This window comes from Protopterus annectens, chromosome 6.part0 (genome assembly GCF_019279795.1).
Source record: "Protopterus annectens isolate FY-2018-M chromosome 6.part0, PAN1.0, whole genome shotgun sequence".
NCBI lineage: Eukaryota > Metazoa > Chordata > Ceratodontiformes > Protopteridae > Protopterus > Protopterus annectens.
In genome coordinates, this window is record NC_056737.1 from 718,610,933 (window position 1) to 718,635,223 (window position 24,291).

Consider the following 24,291-nt stretch of genomic DNA (forward strand, 5'->3'; position numbering starts at 1 on the left):
GATTCCGAGGGTTCCCCACGTTCCCCGTCTGAAGATGTCTCTTTCGCAGACATTCTAGAGATCCTGAGGGGAAATTGGCCAGCCCTTAACCCTTCGGAGGATGAATCTGTGTATCTTGAGGCGTTTGGCTCTCGCCCTTCCACCTCCTGGGTGCCCCCCCCCCCCTTTGATCCCCTCATGCAGGTGGTGGCAAAGAAGGCCTGGACGGCTCCCGATTCAGTGGACCCTACCCCCAGGAGACCTTCCAAATTTATAACGGCACCAACTGACAAACAATTTCTCACAAAAGGTGTTTCTGTGGATGCTATGGTGGTAGCTGCTGCCACCAAGAAGGAACTAGCTGACCCTTCAGTGCCTGTTCATCCCCCTAACAAAGAATCTAGGTCTATGGACAGGTATGGGAAGCGGATGTTCTCGTCAGCGACCTTTGCAATGCGTTCGCTGAACTACCTATGCCATTTCACCCGTCTCCAGAGAGACTTGATCAAGGAAGCGAGTGAGATGTTGAAGGATACTACAGCTGCAGATTTTCAGGACAAAATGAACACCCAGCTGACTACCCTTAATTCGATAGCGAACTCCTCCATGCGCCTCCTGTCATATGCGGCTGATGGAGCGAGTAGGGCCGCAGGGACAGGTGTTGCCTTACGCCGGCATGCCTGGATGCGACTATGCAATTTTGCGGACCCCTTTAAAACGTCTTTCACTAACTCCCCGTTCGATGGATCATCTCTTTTTGGTCCTCAAGTGAAAGAAACCTTGACTAGGTGCGAGACGGATGGCAAAACTCTATCTGCTGTCGGAGTCCGTTTTTCTACTCCTTCTAGACCTTACCCCAAAGGCCAGAAAAGTGGGAAAATGTGGTTCCGCAAACAATCTCAAGGGAATTTGCCTGACGCACAGAGTCGGTTCCCCTCCAGAGGCAGAGGAGGGAGCAATAATGGTAGACGTCGCCCTAGAGGCAGAGGGGGTCCGCAGAACCAAGGCAATCGAGAAACCTTTTCCGATAAGCCCTTTCAGCATCCCTGAGGTGTTGCCCGACTGTCCACCTTCGGAGGCAGTCAGGGGAAGATTGTCACTGTACCCGGAAGCCTGGCTATCCCTGACTCAAGACAAGTGGGTACAGTCCATCATTTCCGAAGGCTATTCCATTCCCTTCGTTCGCATCCCAAACTAATCAAAAAAATCCCTTCCAGATGTTCCACCCGCTCAAAGGGATCTTGCAGCTTTGGAAATTTCAAAGCTGCTTGCAAAAAGAGCAATTCAACCAGTTCCAGCAGACCAACTAGGATCCGGAATCTACTCCAGGTTCTTTTTAGTTCCAAAGAAAACAGGGGACTGGAGACCAATTTTGGATCTCAGTATCTTGAACAAGTCAGTCAAGAAAACAAGATTTCGGATGGTCACGCTGCAGTCCATCCTCCCCCTATTGGGAAAGAGAAACTGGATGTGCTCTATAGACCTTCAGGATGCGTACTATCACATAAAAATGAACAGACGCTCCAGAAGATTCCTCCGCTTCAGGCTGGGAACCAGTCATTTTCAATTCAGGGCCCTGCCCTTTGGTCTCACCACTGCCCCCCCGGGTGTTTACCAAATGCATGGCAGTGGTAGCTTCTCACCTGAGACGTCAAGGATTCCAGGTGTTTCCATATTTGGACGACTGGCTCCTCACAGCTCCCACCAAGCATCTTCTTCTAATGGCCAGGGACTACACCTTTCGCATTTGTCAAAAGTTAGGCATTTCAATAAATTGCGAAAAGTCTGTTTTGTTGCCTTGTCGTACTATTACCTTCATAGGCGCAAATCTAGACACAGTCAACCTGTCTGCGAGACTAACACATCAGAGAATAGCAGACATACACAAACTGGTCTCGCTCCTCTTCAGCAGCAACAGAATCAAAGCCAGGTTAGTTCTGAAAGTGTTGGGGATTATGGCGGCTGCCATACCTCTGCTTCCATTAGCCAGATTCCACATGAGAATCCTTCAATGGATGCTCTTCACGCAATGGTCATACCAGCAACTTCCGATGTCCCACACCATTATGATCACGCAGACATGCAGAAATCATCTTCTATGGTGGATGTCTTCCCCTCAGCTCTTATTGGGAAGACACTTTGTTCCTTCCCCTCCGGTTGCTACTCTGACAACGGACACCTCCCAGATCGGGTGGGGGGGGGGCATTATCAGGGCAGAACTGTCCAGGGCACTTGGCAACCAGACGAATGCCACTTGCACATAAATGTTCTAGAGATGAGAGCAGTGCTTTTAGCGTTGCAAGCCCTTCAAGACTCTCTTCCCTTGGGAACGATAGCAATCCAGACGGACAATATGTCCGTAGTGTGGTATATCAACAAACAAGGCGGAACCAGGTCCTACCCCCTGTGTCGAGAAGCACTCAGACTGTGGCAATGGGCGATTTCTTCCTGGGGATGTGCGTTGCTATCAGAAAACGCTGAGAAGTCCAATCAAATCGCGGACAAGTGGAGCAGAGCTATCCTCATGCCTCACGAGTGGTCTCTGAAAGACTCTGTTGTGAGAGAAATTTTTCTCAAGTGGGGTCAGCCTTGCTGCGACCTTTTTGCTACTCCCCAAAACAGCAAGTGCAGAGATTATTTCACCCTATTCCCTTTACCAGACCAGCCCAGCAGAGACGCTCTAGTCCAAGTTTGGCCCCGGGGACTTCTGTATGCATTTCCTCCCTTCCCACTAATCTCTCAAGTGATACAGAAAGCTATCGCTCAGAAGGCCTCGTTGATCCTCATTGCTCCTTACTGGCCTCGACAGGTTTGGTTCCCCTTTCTACATCATTTTCTGTTGGAGCGACCTTGGCATCTGGACCTAGTTCCAGATCTTTTGATCCATCAGTCGGGTCAGTTTCATCGCTCCCTTCCCTCTTTGAACCTCACTGCTTGGTTCCTCCAATTCCAACCTTAGCCAGGCTTCCTCAAATATCTCACTCTGTTCGAGATATTTTGATAGCTTCCCATAAATCTTCCACTAGAAAGATTTATTTGAGTAAGTGGAAGCGTTTGCCTATTGGGCTCAAGGAAGGACATAGATCCTTTCACTGCTTCCATCCAAATGGTCCTTGATTTTCTAGCTGAACTCTTCCATGCAGGTTCATCTCCTTCTACTCTTAAAGTTCAACTGGCAGCTATTTCTAACTTTCATGTGGGCATTTCAGAGTCTGCCATAATGTCCCACAAGCTTTGCAAAGCCTTTTTGAAAGGAGTTTTTCTACTCAGACCACCTATAAGAAATCCTCCTCCTCCTTGGGACCTAAATTTAGTTCTTAGTTCTTTGATTCTTCCCCCTTTCGAACCTGCAGCCTCCTGTTCTTTAAAATTGCTATCATGGAAGACTCTCTTTTTCTGGTAGCTATTACTTCAGCTAGAAGAGTTTCAGAACTTCATGCACTCAGCTGTCGACCTCCTTATTTGTTGTTCCATAAGGACAGGGTATCTTTACGAACCAACCCGTCCTTTTTACCTAAGATAGCCTCAGCGTCTAACCTAAATCAAAGCATTGACCTCCCTGTGTTTTTTCAAGAATATTCTAATAGGTCTGAACAAAAATTGCATTGGCTAGATGTTCATCGTCAGTTAAGGTACTATTTGGATAGAACCAAACAATTCAGAAAATCTGACCAGCTGTTTGTCTCCTATGCAGAAGGCAGAAAAGGACTTTCAGTTACAAAGGTATCATTATCTAGATGGCTAACATCTCTGATTTCCCTTGTTTATGAAATTAGACACCAAAAGCTGCCTAACAAACCTAAAGCCCATTCCACCAGAGCTTTGGCTACTTCTATAGCCTTCCTAGACAGACTGCCTATTGACACCATTTGTGCAGCGGCTACTTGGGCTACTCCTCATACTTTCATTTATTATAAGTTGGATTTAGCTTCTAGGCATAGAGCTAACTTTGGTTCCACTGTTCTCAAGAGTCTGTTCCGTTAGGCCACCCGGGACAAGGTGCTAGGGACGCGGTCCCATCCAGCAAGAATGAAGGCGAGATAGACAACTTAACATATAGAAGTTATGTTCTTACCATAACGTTCCATGTTAGTTGTCTTCTTCTCGCCTTCTTTCTTGCGTCCCACCCTCCTTCCCCCTGGCCTGGACAGACCTAGAGGAGTTTGATTGTGACCTCTCTTTCTACCACCTCTTTGCGATAGGTATATGCTCTGCTGTGCATATTTCCTAGAGTCAGGCTTAGGTCACCCTTTCTCTTCCCCTTGTTTTTAGAGGTGGAAATTTTCCAGTATTCCTGGTTGTATTTTTAGCTGGGCCTAGCTCACAAACGAGATCTGAGGTAATTCACGCCTAGCATTGTGGGATCTAGGGGCAGCCTCGAGCCGGTGGAACCAACTCTCGAGCTTTTAGAGTGGCCGAGTCGGAGCCGAGGTCTGCTCCGAACCCATCCAGCAAGAAAGAAGGCGAGAAGAAGACAACTAACATGGAACGTTATGGTAAGAACATAACTTCTATTTTTTGCGCCAAATGTACCTTTGGAATTGTGGCCAAATGTTCAACCTCAGTCTCATCAGACCATAACATGTTTTCCAACATGCTTTTGGGAGACTTGATGTATTGTTTTGTAAATTTTAGCCAGGCGTGCGACCTTGGAGTTGGTATATAAAAGTAGCAAGGGGTGTGTTGGGCGCAGCCCCCCACATGTGGGTACAGGGGGGCTTGCCCCTCTGCAGGGTAGGTTTGTTTAATTGTGGATGTTCTTCGTGTTTCACTGTTTCAGCCATTACATTTGGGTAATCTGCTGGCAGGTTGCCCTCAGTCGGCCTGAATTCCAAAGTCTTGGGTCCTGCGTCAGTTGCTGTCTTTTCTTCTATGACGTCAGGTTGTCATGGGTGTAATACATGCAGCCGATGCCATTTTCTTTAGTCTTTCTTGCCACGCGGTGCCCAAAGCAGAAGCATTTGGCAAGTGCCGTTTGGCCAACTACTAATTTTCAATTTTACGCTTTTGGAGTTTCAGTATTTTGAAAATTAGGCTTTATTGTCTTGAGATACTGAAATTCGATATTTCAGTGTTTCGAGATTATAAAGTGAAACTATATATATATATATATATATATATATATATATATATATATATATATATGTGTGTGTGTGTGTATGTATATATGTGTATATATATATATATATATATATATATATATATATATATATATATATATATATATGTGTGTGTCTGTATATATGTGTATATATGTGTGTGTGTATATTTATTTATATATTTATTTATATATTTATATATATATATATTTATATATATATATATATATATATATATATATATATATATATATGTCTATACATTATACAGTAAATCAGTATTTGATAAATGATGGCAGGAACATTTAATCATCTGTTCATGTCCCATTGATCACACGTCAACACCCAACCAAATGGAAAACCTAAAAAAAGTTAAATTGCTGTTTTTTCTGGACTAATCTTTTGTGTTCTGCCTCATATTTTTCACAGGAGGCGAGCCCCACTGTACTCCCACATCACCAAAAATCACAAGGTCACCAAACCATAACTGGTAAATCCAAACTATGCCCAGGAAAAGCGAAACAATAAAGCACAGGACGGCACTTAAGCACTAACACAAACTGCATTAACGTCACACAATACGTTTTCGTTTCAATCACTTCCTCCGATATGGGCTGATGAAATACAATGTCCATTATATAATGTGTACTCTGCCCTAACTAACCAATCAAAATACAAAATAGTCGATTAAATAAATTTGCTATAAAAATTCATATAAATACAAAATATTCATACAACGGACCTGTTGCCCAAAATTTTGGAAATTAAAACTTATAGCAATTTGTTACAATACAAATAATGTTAGTAAAATTACTATTGTTAAAAAAAACAAAATGAGAACTATAACACTGAGACATATTAATGTACTGCTTTCCCATTCTTACAAGACGGAAGGTGAAACGAGCATGGACGGAGAGGGAAGGATTAATAAGAATGAGATTGGCAAGACTAGGAAACTGACTGGCCAACTATCTCAACTGATAGACTTACTCTGTTGAGCCAATCTATGGTGGAGTGTGTTAGTATGGCTCTTGATGGAAGGAACCAGGAAATAAATGGGCTTCAGAAACGGCATGAAGACATATGTAATGTGGAGGTTTCTTCCACAGGCAATAGCAGCTTGAATGGCGCGGACTTCCGAAACACACCAAGGATATTAATAGCATCGGAAGAGACAAATAACCGTGGTATTGGAGGCGAACCCTCTTTTTGTATCACTGCCTGTGATTTCATCATCAAATATGAAAACGTATTGTGTGACGTTTAATGCAGTTTTGTGTTCATGCTTTATTAAACTTCGGTCACAGTTCTATATACACTTGAGGGATATATAATGGTGAGGAAAGGAGAAACTTCCTGATCTCCTCTGTTGGCCAATCTCCCTTTGTTCTGCTGCAGTTTGCCAGTATACTGACTGACTGACCAAAAGGCACTGATTGTTTTTTTGTTGACTACCTGGTAGCCAACCACTTGTCTTGCATCTGTATGCATGTATATTTTAGGAATATGTATGCGACTATAGCAATAAGACCATGGTCATTTCTTACTAGTAGTGACTCTGTACAATTCTTCTGTCAGGTATGGTCAGTGTCTGGTTCATGTCTGACAGGTGGATTCGATTACTGAGTTTGCCAGTACTGCCTTTGAATTTTTTGTATGCTTTTTGCCCTTGTGCTTACTCGACATCAAGCCTCCCCATTTGTTCCCTAGTGGTGGAATCCCCTTATGACCACTATGGAAGATGTGCCCATAGGAGGGATCATCATACAGGCCACCTTGAGGGTTGTGTCCTTGCAGGCATCCTGACCTTGAGGAGCTTTTTTTTCTTTTTTTTTTTTTCTCTTATTTTGTCAAAGCCCATCCTTCGGCAGAGGGAGACACAACCTGTATTATTCCTGGAGTCCACAATACCTTTCCCTATGCAATTTCAGTCTCATATGTTTATCTCATGGTTATGCCATCCATGCAGCTAATGCCTTCCCACAGGCAAGGATAGCAGGAGCATTGGATCAGTAGGGTAAAAAAGTCTACACCTCTTCCATTTCAGCATTCAGAGCTATTTATTGTCAAACACAAATGACTAAATATTTGCTCTCAGTGCTGCAGTCTCTGCATAGGGTCATGACAGAACCTCAGACAGCACACTCTAAACAGCAAATTCTGTCCCTTCTGTCCCAAACTACACAAATAGCCAGACAAAGCATCAAATGCAGCTATGATGCAGTAGATGCTGTGTCCAGGGCTGTTGCCACAGGCTCAGTGATCATACTAAATATATGGCTAAAGAGGTCAGCCCGTCTTTGAAGACTTCATATCTAAAATCTTGGATTCTCCTTTGGACAATGCACTTTTGTTTGGACTACAGGCTGCCAGTCTTTTCAAAACACTGCAAGAACAAGGCAAGACTGTAGGCAGCAGATACTATTCTCTCTCTAGTTCCTGTATACCATAGGAGTTATCCTGCCAAATCCACTTCCTTTGCTAAGAGCAATACTAAGCTTTCTCACAAACCTGCAAAAATGCCTAAGAAAAGATTTTCTGAGAAACCACAGAGGGATTTCTCTTTGGGGAGGTTTCCCTTTGTAGGCAAAACATTGTGACAATCTTTTACTACTCCCCCTCCCGCCATCTCTCCTCCCGTATCAAAAAGACTGTCCCTCTCTTCCTTTCTGGGAGGCAGTAACTACAGACAGATGGGTTCTGACCATTATCAAAAAAGGCTGTGCCATGTCATGTCACGACAAAGCGTTCTCTCTGAAAAAGGACTTCCCCTTCTACCCCTCAAACAGCTTCCCTTGCTCAGCCCTTTAATCAGGACTTGCTAGCACAAGGCACCATAGAAAAAGTACCCTTGCCCTTCATAGGAAAAGCTTTTTATTCCAGGATCTTTCTTGTACCAAGGAAGGGTTGTGTAGGCCATCCTGCATCTTTCCTTGCTAAACACTTTAGTGCCTTCTTTCAAAATGCTCTCTACACCCTGTTGCCCCTCATTCTTCCTTGGGCCATTCTGGTGTTCCTAAATTCTGAAGATGCCCATCTTCACATTCATGTTCATCCTACCTGCAGGAAATTCCTCGGGGGGGGGGGTTCTGTTACTCGTCACATTTTCTCTTTACTGTTTTGTCATCCTTTCACTGCCCAAAGAGTTTTTACAGTGTCCGTCTGTTCCCAATGGTGGCTTTCTCTTGCACTCTGGGAATTCAGATTTTCCCTTACCTAGATGATTGTTGATTCCGGTCCACAGACCCTCTCCTTGAGCTTTTACACTTTTCAATACAGCTCCTAATCATTCTGTTATTCACCATCAATTTAAAAAAAAAAAAAATCTCATCTCATTTCTACTCCGGACCTAATCTTCCTGGGTTGCAGTCTATAAAAGGACTGTAGGCCTCTCTCTTCGTCAGGAGAAAATCCTCAGCCAAGTAAGCTTCTTCTGAACCATTTACTTATTTACTCAGTGCACTGGAAGGGAGATCCTCAGGGCAATAGGGTTCATGACTGCATCCACTGATTCCACTGGCCAGGTTGCATATGAGGAAAATTCATTGGTACTTGAAATCGGTTTAGTCTAAACACTCACGCTGCTTGGATACCTTTATCTCTGTGCTGCCCTGCATCAAGGATGAGTTTCTGTGGTGGGAGAAACAGGTTTCCTCAGCCCAGGTCTTTCACCCCAGCCCCTCACAACCAAATTCTCCATATCAATACCTCACAAAAAACTTGGGGTGCCCAGACAGGATTCCACAAAGTGCAGGGGGAATGTCCTTTTTCGCTCCTGTGGAACATATCAATGTGAAATAAATTAAGGCTCTTCTGCAAACTCTGCAGAATTTCTCAATGTTGCAGACTTTCTCATAACTTTGGAAAACGGGCCCTCTTCTTGTGGACACAGGCAACACCACAGTGATGTGATATGTAAAGCCAAGAAGGCACGAGGTACTATTCCCTGTGTAGGTTGGCACTGGAAATTTCCTAGCTGGCCACTGAATTAAAACAGGACCTTCACAGTAGCTTATATTCCCTCTCTAGAGAATGTGTTGGCGAACTGTTTAAACAGGGACCTTGTGGAACCCCTCAAATGGCCCCTGAGCATTCAGGTCTTCCAAACAGTCATACACCACTGGGGCATACCAGAGCCATACCTCTTCATCTCCAGAACATCACCAGCTTCCTCAGTTCTGCATCAGTACCCAATCTCATTTAGCTTGGAAGACAGACTATTAGTACTACTAGTTCTACTACTAGTACTCCTCCTCACAGGAAGGTTCCTATATGCCTACTCCCTACTACCACTTATTCCAAGGGTCTTACTAAAAGTCTAAAAGGAGCTTCCAAACTACTGCTTCTGGATCATTTTTGGGCCAAGACACCATTGGTTTCCCATCCTGTTCCATCAGTCAAAGGGAAACTGCTGAAAAATTACAGTACAACCAGACCTTATCACCAAACGGGTCAATTTCTACATCCCAACCTACCGTGTGGATCCTGATCCTGAACCTACTACCAGGAAATCATTCTCAGCCAAGTGGAAAAGTTTCTCCATTTGGTGCCATGAACACAGACTGGAACCAGTTATCTGAGCTCCCCACAGTACTTCTAAGTTTCTACATTCTGGCTTGGCCTACTCATCCATTAAAGCCCATTTGTCAGCTACTAATGCCTACCTGCCTCTTGATGCTCCTCTCATTTCCAGGACAAAGGTCAGGCTGTCTCTGAAAGGAGTTTTGCACCTTAAGCCTTTAAGAAAACCAGTTACTGCACCATGGGATCTTAATTTTGTTGTGGAAAACTTTACTGTACCCCCTTTTTGAGCCAGCTGCTTCTGCCATCTTAAGTCTGCACAGGGAAAACTGTACGTTTACTTGCTCTAACCTCTGCATGCAGGGTGTCTGAATTCCAGGCACTCTTAGCTGCTCATCCCCTTCTTTCCCACAGGGACAGGGTGACACATAGGGCCAGGCCTTCTTTCATGCCCAAGTTAATGAAGGATTTGTCTTTTCAATCAAGCCATTTACCTACCTACTGAAAAGGAACACTTGTTAAACCAATATTATCATGCAGCGATTCAATTCAAAACGCAGACTCTCAGATTCTGGATGCATACACATTATTTATTATAAAGTACCATGATACTGGAATATCTCAAACTACAGAGATTCAACTGAATGTTCAGACGCATCTTCTCTTTTTTTATATATATATATATATATATACATCTCAGAATTATAAAAAAAAATTAGTTTCTACAAAGTTCAAAGCTTTCTCAGCTTGAGATTAAAGCACAAACATGTTTCCAAGGCTGAAAGGAATAAATGGATAAGGTATGTATATGGGAGGATAGCTTGGAACTTTCTCATGCTTTATTCCTGACATGGTTTGTTTACTTGTGTCAGAGATATTTCCTACAAGTAAAGAGTACCTAGCTTCCTTTCAAGGTTAAATGATTACAAGAAATATTTACCATCTGCTAATTTCTAATTAACTCTAACAAAGTCAAACTACTCTTCTCAGCTAAATAGTAAGACTGTATGAAATTGTTGCAGTACTTTAAGCTCAGTGTTTTAAAATGAACATTAATAGGCATAAAATAACCTATCCATGTCTCTACTTTTTCCCAACCCTCAAAATAAGGGGGAAAGAATATTACACACTCTAGACATTCATAGATAGCTGAGATTCTATTTGGAAAAAACAAAGTCAGAAAAACTGACCAATTATTTGATGTCCTTCAAGGATGCATCTGCAGTCATCACATATGGGTTGTCCTGCCTCAGGCAGCCCTTCGGTCGGCCGGATTCCAAAGTCTGGGTCCGGCGTCGGCTGATGTCGCACTTCCCCCGACATCATAGTGCCTGGGGTATAAAAGCATCAGCCGACGCCATCTTCCTCAGTCTTTCTTGCTGCGTGGTGCCCGAAGCAGAAGCAGTTCGCAAGTGCCGGTCGGCCAGCTCCTGTAATTCAGCTACCGAAGACTTCAAAAAGCTAAGTACCCCGTTGGGGACTCTTTCTTGCCTCAGCCGATGTCAGATAAAGTTAATAATTGTTTAACTTGTGGGAAACAAATACCTCATAAGGATTTCCACTCTTACTGCCTACCCTGTCTAGGCCCAGACCACGACGTCTCGGCCTGTTCAGCCTGTGCTTCCTTCAACCGACTCACTCTTAGACGTCGGGCGGAGTTTGCAGAGGAATTTTTGGGGCTAGTTTTTCATACAATATGCTGTCGGAGACTCCGACTTCACATTTAACAAAGAAACGGAAGGACAAGGACTGACGCACGCGGGCCGCGGTTTCGGCTGAAGCCATGGCCAGGCCTACCGCGAGTGTCCCCGGAGGCCCCTGCTGAGTCTGATATTGAATTCCCTTCAGAAACTGGTGTCTTGGAAACTTCCGACACCATTCCTCCAGGACAAAACTACACCAGCACGTGGTGCAGCTAGGCCTCCTGCATCCATGTCCATAAAGGCTTTCACCAGGGCTAAAGCTGCTAAACCTACAAAAGCTATGCCTCCCAGGGTTATTCCTAAGGGACCCTCTACCAGTTCACAGATTCTAACTTTAGCAGAGGACCTTATCTCCTTAATTAAGGGCTCTCAACCCCCTCTAGACAAAAGGCCCAGGGTTGAGCCCTCTGATCCCCACTCCTCAGAGGAGGCCTCTGATGGCTCTGCTCTCTCTGATTACCAGGAGGAGGCTTTTTTGGCCTACGAGGATTCTGATGCAGAGGAATCAATCCCCTCGGCCTCCCCTCCTGAAGAACTATCCTTTGGACAGACCCTTCACACTATGAGAGAGCATTTCAAATGGCAGGGCCAGGAATTCTCTGATTCCAGGAAAAGATTAAGAACTTTTCTGCATTTACCTCAGCATAGACCTTTGGCTATTCCTCCTGTTTTGACTGTCATTGATGATGTGTACTCTGAGTCTAGCATAACCCCTGACACTCTTCCTCCGGCCCCTGCCAAACCCAGTAGGTACTTCAGGGTCCCGGACTCCTATCTGTTTCTTTACAAGGCCCACTCTGCTGATCCAGAAGCTATTTCCCAGGGCCCTAAAGGGGTTGCAGTTGCCACTACTAAAAATCCACTCCCCTCTGAAAGGGAGTCCAGGGCTTTAGAGAGATGGGGTAAAAAAGTGTATACTTCTGCTACTCTTTCTATGAGGGCATTAAATTGTCAATTTCATATGATACAGTACCAAGAGTATTTGTTAGATGAATTGCATAAGAAACTGTCTTCACCTGAACCCCTAGATCGCAAATCACTTCAGGATCTGGTACATAACTCCCAGCAGGTTAGCAACCATTTCTTACAGTGTGGTTATGATGCATTGGAAGCTTCATGTAGGTCAGCTATGATAGGTGCTGTCATACGTAGGCATGCTTGGCTGAAGGAACAATCTCTGCCAGACCATGTTAAAGCTAAGTTTCTGGATGCTCCACTGGAAAAGCAAAAGTTATTTGGCTCCACTGCTCAGGAGGTCTTAAAGAAATTTGAGGAAAAGGCAAAATCTGTACAAACAGTCAAAGATTTTCTACAAGTCCAACCACCAAGATTCAGCAGAAATTGGCCTACCAAGAATTGGTCCTTTCCGGACACAGAAAGATTTCAGAGAGGCAAGAACAGGCGTGCCAGAGGTAGAGGGCAAGCTAGAGGCTCCTACAGAGGACGTCAGTGGCAGCCTCCCAACCAGAGAGGTAGTGCAGGACCTAGAACTGCTGCACAAGGACAGTCTCAATGACTTTGCTTTGACTCCGCCAACCAGGGCTCAATTAGAAGCATCTTTGGGCGGAAAGCTTTCCTTATTCTCAGAAAATTGGCACAGTATTACAAGAGACAAATGGACACTGCAAATAATAGACAAAGGATACAGGTTCCATTTTCGCACATTGCCAAAAAGAAAAGGCATGCCAGACCTGCCACCAAATCAAAGGGCAGAGGCTTTGAAACAAATCTCCAACTTAATGCAAATGAAAGCTATAGAAAAGGTTCCTCTTTCAGAACAAGGCCAAGGATTTTACTCCAGACTATTCCTTGTTCCAAGAAAAGAAAATCAATGGAGACCTATTCTCGACTTGTCCGCACTGAATACTTATCTCATTGTGCCAAAATTCAAAATGCTGACTCTACAGCAACTCCTTCCCATGCTGGGCAAGGGGTCTTGGCTGGTGACTCTAGACCTCAAGGAGGCATACCTGCATGTCCCTATCAGACAAAGTTGCAGAAGACACCTCAGATTTCTTGCAGGTTCAGAGCATTATCAATTCTCAGCATTGCCCTTTGGCTCATCTACTGCACCCAGAGTATTCACGAAATGCCTGGCATCAGTAATTGCACACTGCAGACTTCAGGGGATTCAAATATACCCATATCTGGACGACTGCCTCATACAAGCGGACAGCCAACAAACTTTGGTAAAGGACTTTGAATTATGCCATCCGCCTACTGCAGGACTTGGGATATACAGTCAACATTCACAAATCAAGACTTGTTCCATCCCAAAGAATCACTTTTCTGGGTGTGGATCTAGACACAACCACCCAAATGGCTTTTCTCACCGAAGAAAAACAGACAACTACCGAATTACTTCAAGAATCTGACAAGACAAACTCGGCTGACTGCAAGGAAAATCCTGCAGGCCCTGGGTTACATGGCATCTTGCATTCTTCTGATTCCACAAGCAAGGCTGCATATGAGGAAACTACAATGGTACCTAAGGAGTTTATGGACTCAGCACAGTCACAGCTTAGAAACTTTGATCCCACTCATTCCATGCCTCCAAAAGGAATTTCTGTGGTGGGCTCAAGCAAGCCAGTCAAACAGGGGTCTGCCCTTCAGCAAACCAATAGCCAGCCAAACCATTACAACCGACTCTTCAGACCACGGTTTGGGAGCACACATGGAGGGCAGATGTATTCAAGGACTATAGTCACAAAAGGAGCTACGCATGCACATAAACCAAAAGGAAATGCTGGCAGTGATACATGCAATCGAGGCCTTCAAACTCTTTCTACATCAAGTCCACCTGCTAATAAGGACAGACAACATCACAATTATGTGGTACATAAACAAGCAAGGAGGCACCCATTCCTACCCTCTTTGCGAGGCACCCATTCCTACCCTCTTTGCAGACTGGCAATGAATCTATGGGAACTTTCCTTGAAACTCAATATAGAGCTGCAATCCCAGTTTGTGCCAGGAAAAGACAATATACTGGCGGACAGCTTAAGCAGAAATATCATGGATGCACACGAATGGATGCTGCACCCAGACATTTTCCTACAGATAACACAATCATGGGGAAGGCCAGACATAGAACTTTTTGTCTCCCCCCCCCACAATCATCAGCTGAAGAAATTCTGCTCAAGGACGTACCGCCCACAAGCATGGAAAGTGGACACCCTCTCTTTCAGCTGGAGAACTCTAACAGTGTATGCATTCCCACCTCTCCCATTAATGACCAAGGTTTTACTGAAGATCAGGACAGAGCAGCCAAAAGTGATTCTGATAGCTCCAGACTGGCCAAGACAGCACTGGTACCCACTGTTAAAGTGCCTGTCACGCACAAAACCATGGCCTCTTCCTCTCTGGCCACTTTTACTGACACAGCACAATTACAAAACTCTGCATTCCAACCTGAAAACCTTGCAACTAACAGCCTGGAAAATACCTTGACTCCTCCTCAGGACAAGCTATCCCAGAGTGAAAGATATTATGGAAGCTCGCCGGCCTTCCACAAGAAAGGCATATTCAGCAAAATGGAAAATATTTCACATTTGGAACACCACAAAGGGCCTAGATGCGACCGTGATGAACATGGCACATATCCTGGAATACTTGGCAGAAATGTTCCACAATGGTCTGTCTTACTCTTCCATTAAAATTCATGCTTCAGCAATTTCAGCAGAGTACAATACTGATCCACCTGTCTTCTCTCATCCTCTCCTAAGACAGTTTCTAAGAGGAATCAAAAACATCAATCCTCCAAGGAAACCACCTCTACCTACTTGGGACCTTAACCCGTGTTGGAAAAACTAACACTGCCTCCCTTTGAACCAGCAGCATCTGCAGAACTACAGTTCCTGTCTTGGAAGACTGCTTTCCTTCTGGCCATAATTTCAGCAAGAAGAGTATCTGAGTTACAGGCCCTTATGGCAGTACAGCCATTCCTTATTTTTCATCAGGACAGAGTTTCATTGAGAACCAATCCTACATTTATGCCAAAGGTAGTATCCAGGGTTTCATTAAATCAAGCTATTCACTTGCCTACCTTCTTTCCAAATCCACAAAACAAAGGGGAGAAACTTCTGCACACCCTGGACATACACAGACAGTTGTGCTACTACTTGGACAGAACTAAAGGTTACAGAAAAACTGACCAGCTGTTGGTAGCATATGCTGCTGGTACACAAGGAAAAGCAATTTCCAAACATCCAATTTCAAAATGGATAGGGAATTGCATTCGTTTTTGTTACTCCTTTCATGGAAAAACTGTGCCAGCTAACATTAGACCTCATTCTACGCGAGCCACAGCCACCTCCACAGCTTTCTTAAGAGGGGTGGCTACCAAGGACATTTTAGACGCTGCTACATGGAGCTCCGTGCATACATTTGCCAAGCATTACAATTTACCTTTATATTCCAGATCCAGAGCAGGCTTTGCTACGGCAGTCCTGCAGGGCATTTTAGCTACACCATCCTTTACATAGTTCCTCCACCCCCAGATTGGCTATGGTCTTTTACTCGTATGTGATGATTGCAGATGCATCCTTGAAGGACATAGTACAGTTTTGTACCTACCATAAATGTAGATGTCCGATAGGTATGCATCTGCAGTCAGGTTTTCCCTCCCTCCTTCCCCTCTGTGGTATTTCTTGTGTACTTACCCCTCTTATAGCTAGCTGGGGGGATCTATTATGGTGTATTTGTTTTTATATTATTGTGCATGTTTGGATTTTTAAATGCATCTCTCCAAATTTAGCCTTCCTTAGAGGGCACCTGGCATCTGGGGCAAGAAAAACTGAGGAAGATGGCGTAGGCTGATGCTTTTATACCCCAGGTGCTATGACGTCGGGGTAAGTGCGACATCAGCCGACACCGGTCCCAGACTTTGGAATCCGGCCGACCGAAGGGCTGCCTGAGGCAGGACAACCCATATGTGATGACTGCAGATGCATACCTATCGGACATCTACATTTATGGTAGGTACAAAACTGTACTTTTCTTTCATTGCCAAGCTTGGTCAACCAGTCTGAAAGCAAACTGTTGCATCCTGGATATTGAAGGTCATCTCTTTCTGCTACTTAGTGTGGTGATTCTTTGCCTTCTTGCCTTAAAGCATATTCCACTTGGGCAGTTGCCTTTTCGGGTACCTTCCGCAAAGGTATTTATGCCAGGTATTTCTTGGAAACTGCCTCTTGGCCCAATGTGTGCACGCCTTCACCAAGCCCTACAAAATGAATCCCTTCTTCATATCTAGGGCTGCTTTTACCAGATCATTCCTCTCTTGTCTTCTGGACAGTTTCTCTTCACTCTTGCTATACACCACACATTTCTCTTCAGCTCTGGGAATCGCCCATCTGTTATGAATACTCTAACAGTGATTTCATTTAAGATACAGTACAGTTGTGTGAGAACCTACCATAACAGGAGGTGTCCTGTTGATTTACAGTTGCAGTATTCCTTTCCTCCTTCCCCTCTACTCAGTTGGGTGTTGATTACACGCGCTGTATATTTTCTTGGGGAAGTGTCCTACTTGTTCAAGCAACATCCCTCCTAACTGATCCGTTACCTCTCTGTTGTCTTTAGGCTGCTTGGCTTGGAGATGGTCTTGGGATCTCGTGTATGTCTGCCCTTATACCCTGGCACACATGAACTGAGGTCACATGTCGGAAGTACACACTCTGGAGGGTAAGGTTTTTGTATCCTGCCAGACATCAGAGATGAAGACACATCTGTTATGGATACTGCAGCAGTGATCCGTAGGTTATTTGTACCGCCATCTAGGCATCTGTCTCATTGCAAGGACTTACCGTGCTCTCCCTCTGTGTATGACTTCTCCCAGCCAGATACTGTTGAGAGCTGCAATCACCAGGTTTGTAAAGCCCACATCTCTGGTTACAGATGTTTCATCTGCAAGGTTCTGCTTGTATGCAGTGATAGCACCCTCTGGACCCACCAGTCCCTCTTCCCAGAATAGGAGAACTGTCATTTTCTACTTACTCCTACACTTCATTATCAAGTTCTTTCAGCTGCTGATTATACACTACTCAACTAGGTCATAGTTGAGGCTTTATCCCAGTTTGCCACAGAGTTAGATTGACATGGCATAATGTTTTTCTTTGACATATGTAAGTGGATGAAAGCTGGGTGAAAATATGTTTCATCAACATTTTGCTCTGAAGTCATAACTACGTTCAGAGATATAAAAATTTATAATAGTAATCTTAATGTAGAAAATATTTACACAATATTGTTATGACAAGTACCTTTGTGGGTAAAACTGTATTGGCATGTACTCTCGTTACACTGTAGTTAAGTGAGAGTGCAGTTATGTTGTAATACATTCCTGGCCTCTGTATGATGGTCTTCATGAACTCTGACCTCAGTTGAGTTTTGAGGTAGTGGAAGTATTTTCTAATAATTTTAGTAGATGTAGTATGCAGGGCAATCGTGTCCCTTCCCTAGAGAGATATACATTTACCTCATTTCACCTTCTGCACCACTGGCCCAGTGCTTTAAGAAGAGCCAACATTAGCAAAAAGCTAATGTTGCCGCCAGGATGTGAGCACTCACTAACCTGTTTTTAAAGTGACAGAGATGCAGTGAAATTATGAAAATGCAAAAAAAAAAAACAATGTAATTACTGTAGTAGTAAGATGATTTTTTTTTAAGGTATCGATTTGATGTTCCTGTGATTCTACGAAATTCAGAAGAAACTATATCTGCTATAGCAGTTCGTAAAAAGCATATGGTTCAAGTGAAGAATCCATTTGCTTTGGAAATTGCAAATCCATCAGATAGTTCCATTCCAGGTAAGATGCTTTATTTTATGCAATATGATCTATCATAATTATGTGGTATAGCATGCACATATGTTAAGAATTTATAGAAATGCTTGTTACTATATTGATTGTATTACACACTAATGACTGAATGGAATATCTTGGTCAAAAATGTAGAAAGGCTAACATTGAGGATGAAGTTGATTTACTAAAAAAAGTGATGGCCCAGCATACTGCGATTTTCCTTTTTTTTTTTTTTTTTTTTTTTTTAACTTTAACCGGGCAAGCCCACTGGACAAAGTGCTCTTTTTCGGTGGTGACCTATTTTCACTGTTTGTGATTGCTCAGTCACACAGCAGGCAGAGATGCATTGAATCAAATGTTGTACCCTTGACCACATGAAGCTGCTTGTTAACATCTCTGAGCCTTCATTTTCCTTGTTAACTGTCAAACACTGACCACTAATGAGCCTACATTGACTAAAATTCTTTTTCAAGTTAACTGATTAATCTAGTTCAGTGTTGCTGGAGAGTCAGAGCCTATACTAGGCATCAATGAATGCTATGCAGAGGAACTTATCCCAGTTGTAACTGAACATGGTATCCAAGTCTGTTGTATTGCTTGCTACATCATAGTTTGCAAAGGTAAACTCTTGGAAGAAAGATATGCTTATGACTGACTTTACTTATAAATTAAAGGTGATAGATAATCAGAATGATTTAGTTATGATTTAAGTGTGGCTTTGCTGTTAGTCTAAAGCTGATGGAGGTGTGTGACCTGTGCCGCTTACATAAATTATTATCTCAAGTTTGGGAGCAGAAAAAAATCTGAGGTGCATCATCATGATGTCTGATATTGCCATCTCTATTAATATTTCACACTCTTGGTTTCAAATTATTTTGATTAACATATAATATTGTACCATACTTACTTTATTTATTGTACCATACTTTATTTATTTTTTTGTTCTCCTTGTTCCTCATTATTACTGGCTCTGCCCCAGTGCCACAAGTCTACACCAGGTCTACTAGTCCCTTCTACCCCCAGCCAGACTTACACCTGTGTTGCTGGAGCTCGTCTTGGATCTTAAAGGCATCCAGGGGACTATGGCATCTATGCTCATGTCGGTCTGTTTATTATATGCCCAGCCCTACACACTCCCCTTAACCCGCCCACCTCCCCAGGTGTATTGGTCACATTCCAGGGACATCTCCCCTTTTTGAACCACACTTCCCTTAGGGAGCATCAACAAGTGCTGTTACCCGCAGGACAGGCAGGTCCATCCCTCCCTATTACTCCATCAGTTGTTAGCATCGGTAATCAAACCTAGATCGCCTAGGCCATAGGGCTTTATCCGTCTGTACCACCTGACTGGCCACTAGGTATTTAAATGTTTAGCAGTTTTTACCCAGTCATTGTTTAAATATGCACACATCTGATGAAGCACTGAAAGTGGGGAAACTTTATGAAATTTGTTTGTTTATTATTTCAATAAACTGCAGTGGTTTTGGTATATTGAACCAATGGATTTGGTTTTACTTACTTTGTTTTGACCTGATTTGTAATTTACCTGCTTGAGCTATATATTTTTTTTTTGTACTATGTTGCTAGGCACCATTAGCAGGCCTATATAACTACTCATTTGGTGTGCTTTATACCAATCCCTCATCAGCAAACCCATAGTCTTTGAATTTGTGTTTGCCTGAATAACCCTGTATTTAGATTAATTATATAAATATTGTATTGAAATCATTACACAACATATTTATTTCACAGTAGAGTAAGCTTTCATTTGTGTTAATGAATTAAAATACATATTTTATGTGTGCAGATGGACTTGCACACATTTGAGATGTCAGCTCCTGCTGTTTGTATGGTGTATAAGGCAGGTTATTCTGGTCTAAAAGTTTAATAGTAAGATCTGGAAGTAGTATGTAAGTATTGACCATTCATAGGCATTATCAAATTGAGATCATCCTATCATTTAGAAGCTGACAAAACCGTATAATTTATAGAACATTAATTTTAAAAAGTTCTATTCAATGTAACAAAAATAAAAGATATAAACACACAATTATATTTTGGTATGTGACTTCAGGCCTAAAAAGAATGTACATTTCTTTATAAAAGTAATATTTTTGTTTTTTTACTGTTCTAGTGTAAAAATGGCACGTGAATTTTATTTTTCTCATTTAAATTCGGGATGTCTGCTTTTTAGTGTTTGACGCTAAGAAAAAAGTCTAATAGTATAGTTTAGGTAATTGCCCAAGTATGAATTTCTGAAATTTTCCTGAGAATATTGTGTACGATTTTGGAAGTTCAGCTTCTTATATTACTGGGAACAAAATATTCAGCTGTCAGTATTTAGGTACTGTCCTTTAGAAAATGGTCTTTAGACAATTGGTTAAACTGGCATTCTGAATAATAGTTGCAAAGACAATTCTATTGGATTTTCAATTTGAATATCCTCAGCATTTAAGGTACGATACAGATTAGGTTAAGAAGTACATTTATTATTAAACAAAGAAAGCCATTGTATGCTTTCAGCCTAGGACCGCATAGCCCGTCAGATTAAGACTGAAGGTACAGTTAAAATGTTTAAAGTATTGTTAAATGAGTAGATGACTATAATTAGGTTCAAAAGTGAAGGTCACATGGATCTCAGGAATTCAGAGTTCTAAAACAATGTTATGCACATTGATTTCCTAGTACCCAAGAACAAAGAAATGTTGATTCTGCTATAGTAGCCCTAACTGTAGGGGTTATATCCTGTCAAGGATGTAACAGCTGGCCAGCTTCCCAAGCTTTATGACACCTTCCAATCTCCCAAACTGCCTGGCAGCTGAAGCTGTAGCTGACTAAAAGACCAGTTTAGGCACTAAGCCCTTCAGAACTTTACTGCCACTGAAGTGTACGTTCCTCTGAGACTTTCGAGGATTTATTGTAATCTTGTGCTGTTCCTTTGCTGGGTAGATAAGTTCTCTTTGAGGAAAACAGTTGCTTTCTATGTTTTTTGTTTAATACTTTCCTGTTCAGGAGTCTATGCGTTATCATAAGACTTTTTTTCAGTGTAAAGGTTGCTTGAAGTAACTGAAAACCATTTTTTCTATGGAGAAGTTGTGTTTATTTTACTTTGTGGGGCTGGCAATGTTTTTATTCTTTTATTTTGTGCTTTTTATTGTGTTAGTCTATGAAAAGAGAGACTTAATTGCTTTTGTTTTTTACTGGCATTTGCTGCTTATTTTCCGTTGAAAAGGGGCAGCATTTTTAGCTTTACCATGGAACAATCTCTCTGTCTTACATTTGGTCCTCCTTCAGCGACAAAATGAAAAAAGTTAGCCAAATAGCCTTTACCATCCTAGCAAGCTAGCAGTTTGCCTCAGCTGCAGGTGGGTGATTCTGCTGTGTCTGTTAGTTGTACCTCACGACACTCCTCTTTTACCTCGTATCCCTCTGGTATAGCACTTGCAGCCACTATGGACCGGAGGTTAGCCGCATCTTCTATGGCTGTTGGGGGTCCCCTAAGTGATCAAGGGCAAGGCACTCTTGTTGGTCCTGGGAGAGGAAACAGAAAAGACTTCCCTGTTTGTAAAAGTTTTGCTCATCCCTGGGGAAGTTGCTGTTGCCATTAAGAACACTATTTGCACCCCCACCTTTTTTTTATATGGAAAACCGAAAACAACACTCCTCAAACTTCCTTAGACAGTAGTTTACTGGGTCTGGCTTAGGATTTATTTCTGGGTATAGATCCTTCTTGTAAAATAGTTTTGGGTAAAAGAAAAAGGAATACTTCCTTGCTGGAAGAGATTTAAGGTTCTGAATCCAGAGGCTATAGGGACTGATGCAGGGTTTTCTGTTCGGATCTCAGATTCTTATTCGGAGGAGAGCTGAGTTTTTGACCTCCTTACGGGGTGGGGGGGGTCTCTTTCTCTGGGAGTATTTCTACAATGTGCCAGTGTTTTCAGTGGGAGAACACAGTTTCTCAGTCCCTCAGAAACCTAAAAAAACTATGAGCTGTTACAAAAGGAATTCACATAACTTGCATGCAGTCCTTCAGTTCTCTCAGCTTTGGATGATGTGTGTTGCTATCTGACAGTCAGTTGGCTGCCCCTAAGAAAGCAGGTAGTAAGTATAAAGTTCTTGAGTCTTAACTTTTTATACAGCCTTCCCAAATCTGATCCAGTAGCTGTAGCTTTAGTTATCCTTCTGCTGTTAAACACTTAATTTCCAATCCTACCTTCTGTGATGAGGATAGGAAGGTTATTGATAGCATGTGAAAAGGTTTATACTTCTGCAGCTTTGATTTTTCAGAATTTTGAATGGTCAGGTTTATATGTTAAGGTTTGTTCTGACTAATCATGAAAGTATGAGGAATGTTTTCTCTGCAGTTCTTGTGAGTAAAACCTGCTTGAAATAATTTTTTCTATTGTTCAAGTCACTACTCCTCGTATAATGGTGTTTTTATGACTCTCTGCTATGGACGCTAGTACTGTTTTGAGGAGGCTTGCATGGCTGGATTCTCAGAACCTCCCACATAATAAAAAAAAGAGTTTTTATTTTTTTTTTGGCCCTACTGCTAAGTGATCAAACAGTGTGACAAAAGAGATAAGTTGATAAAGGGACTCATTAAGATTTTTCTGCCCTTCTTTTCCAAGTTTTCCAAGGGATTTCTAACTTCTCACATAATTTTGGTAAGAATTTAACAGTCTCAACAAAATAAATGTAAGCAGATGTGAAGAATTCTAAAAGCTCCCATAAGTCAGAATGACTATTTAAGATGCATTGTTCCCTCTTCCCACGTTGGTAGCTCTTTTTTTTCCTTCCAGAAAGTATGAATCTCCAGTTTACTGTTTGGCATCCGATAGTTTCAGGCAAATTGTTTCTAAAAATGCTTTGAGACCTGTTTGGATCTTTCTTTCCTAAGCCTGTTTTGTGATAGGTTGTGAAATGACATAGCCTAGTACCTACCTATGAACCTATCGGCCCAAGGGCCTACGTAAGCCTAGCCAGCAAGGTTCCATGGCTTACGCCACCCAAGGAAGTTCTTTTCCTGTGCCACTGTCCAGCAAAGACGCAGAAGTGATTCCTGGGGTGTATTTCCTATTTCCCATCCACTCAAGATTTTTCTTGAGGAGTGCTAATGAAGAACTTTGCTTGACATAGATGGGTAGCTTGTTCCAGAGTATAGGAAGTCTCTGGGACAGGAATCTATCCCTCCAGCATGTCCTGTTTATTGTGGTGACAAGGGTTAGGTCCCTAGAGCGTGTAGCTCTGAGGGGATTGGGATTTCTTTAGGTGTAGCATGTCCAACAGCTCTGGATTCGACATAGCTTTATACGTTAGGCAGAGATCACCTCTGAGTAGGCGACATGCTATGGAGTTTTTTGAGGCGGTCAGTGTAGGGCATTTGTTTGAGGCCAGTAATCCTCTGCTGTGGCCTTTCCAGCTGCTGCAGATGTCTTGTGAGGTACATTACAAAAGGGGCGTTGTACTCTATAATGGGTCTGAGTGATGAGTAGAGGGGAACAATGACCTCCTTTTTTTCTCCTGGATGAGAACCCTTTTATGATGAGGTGTGCCATGTAGAAGGACTTCCTGACTACTGTGGTGATGTGACTATCGAAGGAGAGACTGCTGTCCACCTGGGTCCCAAGGTCTCTTGTCACGCATTCGGTGTTAAGTAGATTGCTGCCTATGTTGGTAGTTCATGGGTACAGAGTTTTTACCAAAGGGGATGACACTGCACTTTTTGGCATTGAGCTTGAGGCCATGGCTCTGACACCAGGCAACTATCTCAGTGAGGCCCTTCTGTAAGATGTCCACATTATTTGGTGACTTGACTATGGCTCCTAGTTTGCAGTCATCTGCGAACTTCGTTAGCCAGAGGCGTTCTGTGTTAGCCTGTACTTCAGAGAAGTAGATACCAAACAGGAGAGGTCCCAGGACGGAACCCTGTGGTACTCCACTTGTCACTGCTTTGAGGTCCGAGTTGGAGTCTGCAACTTTTACAGTGTGGGTTCTGTCAGTGAGCCAGTTGGCAACCCATCTTGTGACGTAGGGATTTATACCTAGTTTAGCGAGTTTAGGATTTATACCTAGTTTAGTGAGTTTAGCTATAATTCCAGAATGGGGGATGGTGTCGAAAGCCTTGACGAGGTCAAGATAGGCTGCGTGAACCACCTTACCCTCATCCACGGTTTTGGTGACTGC

General features: G+C 42.8%; 1 protein-coding gene across 1 annotated transcript in view; it reads left to right on the forward strand.

The window, feature by feature from the left end:
• CGRRF1 (cell growth regulator with ring finger domain 1) overlaps positions 1–24,291 on the forward strand; it is a 401,211-nt gene that overhangs the window by 82,963 nt on the left and 293,957 nt on the right. Inside the window, exon 2 of the mRNA XM_044074403.1 lies at positions 17,972–18,111. Coding sequence (XP_043930338.1) covers positions 17,972–18,111 — 140 coding nt within the window. The remainder of the gene's footprint in view (positions 1–17,971; positions 18,112–24,291) is intronic.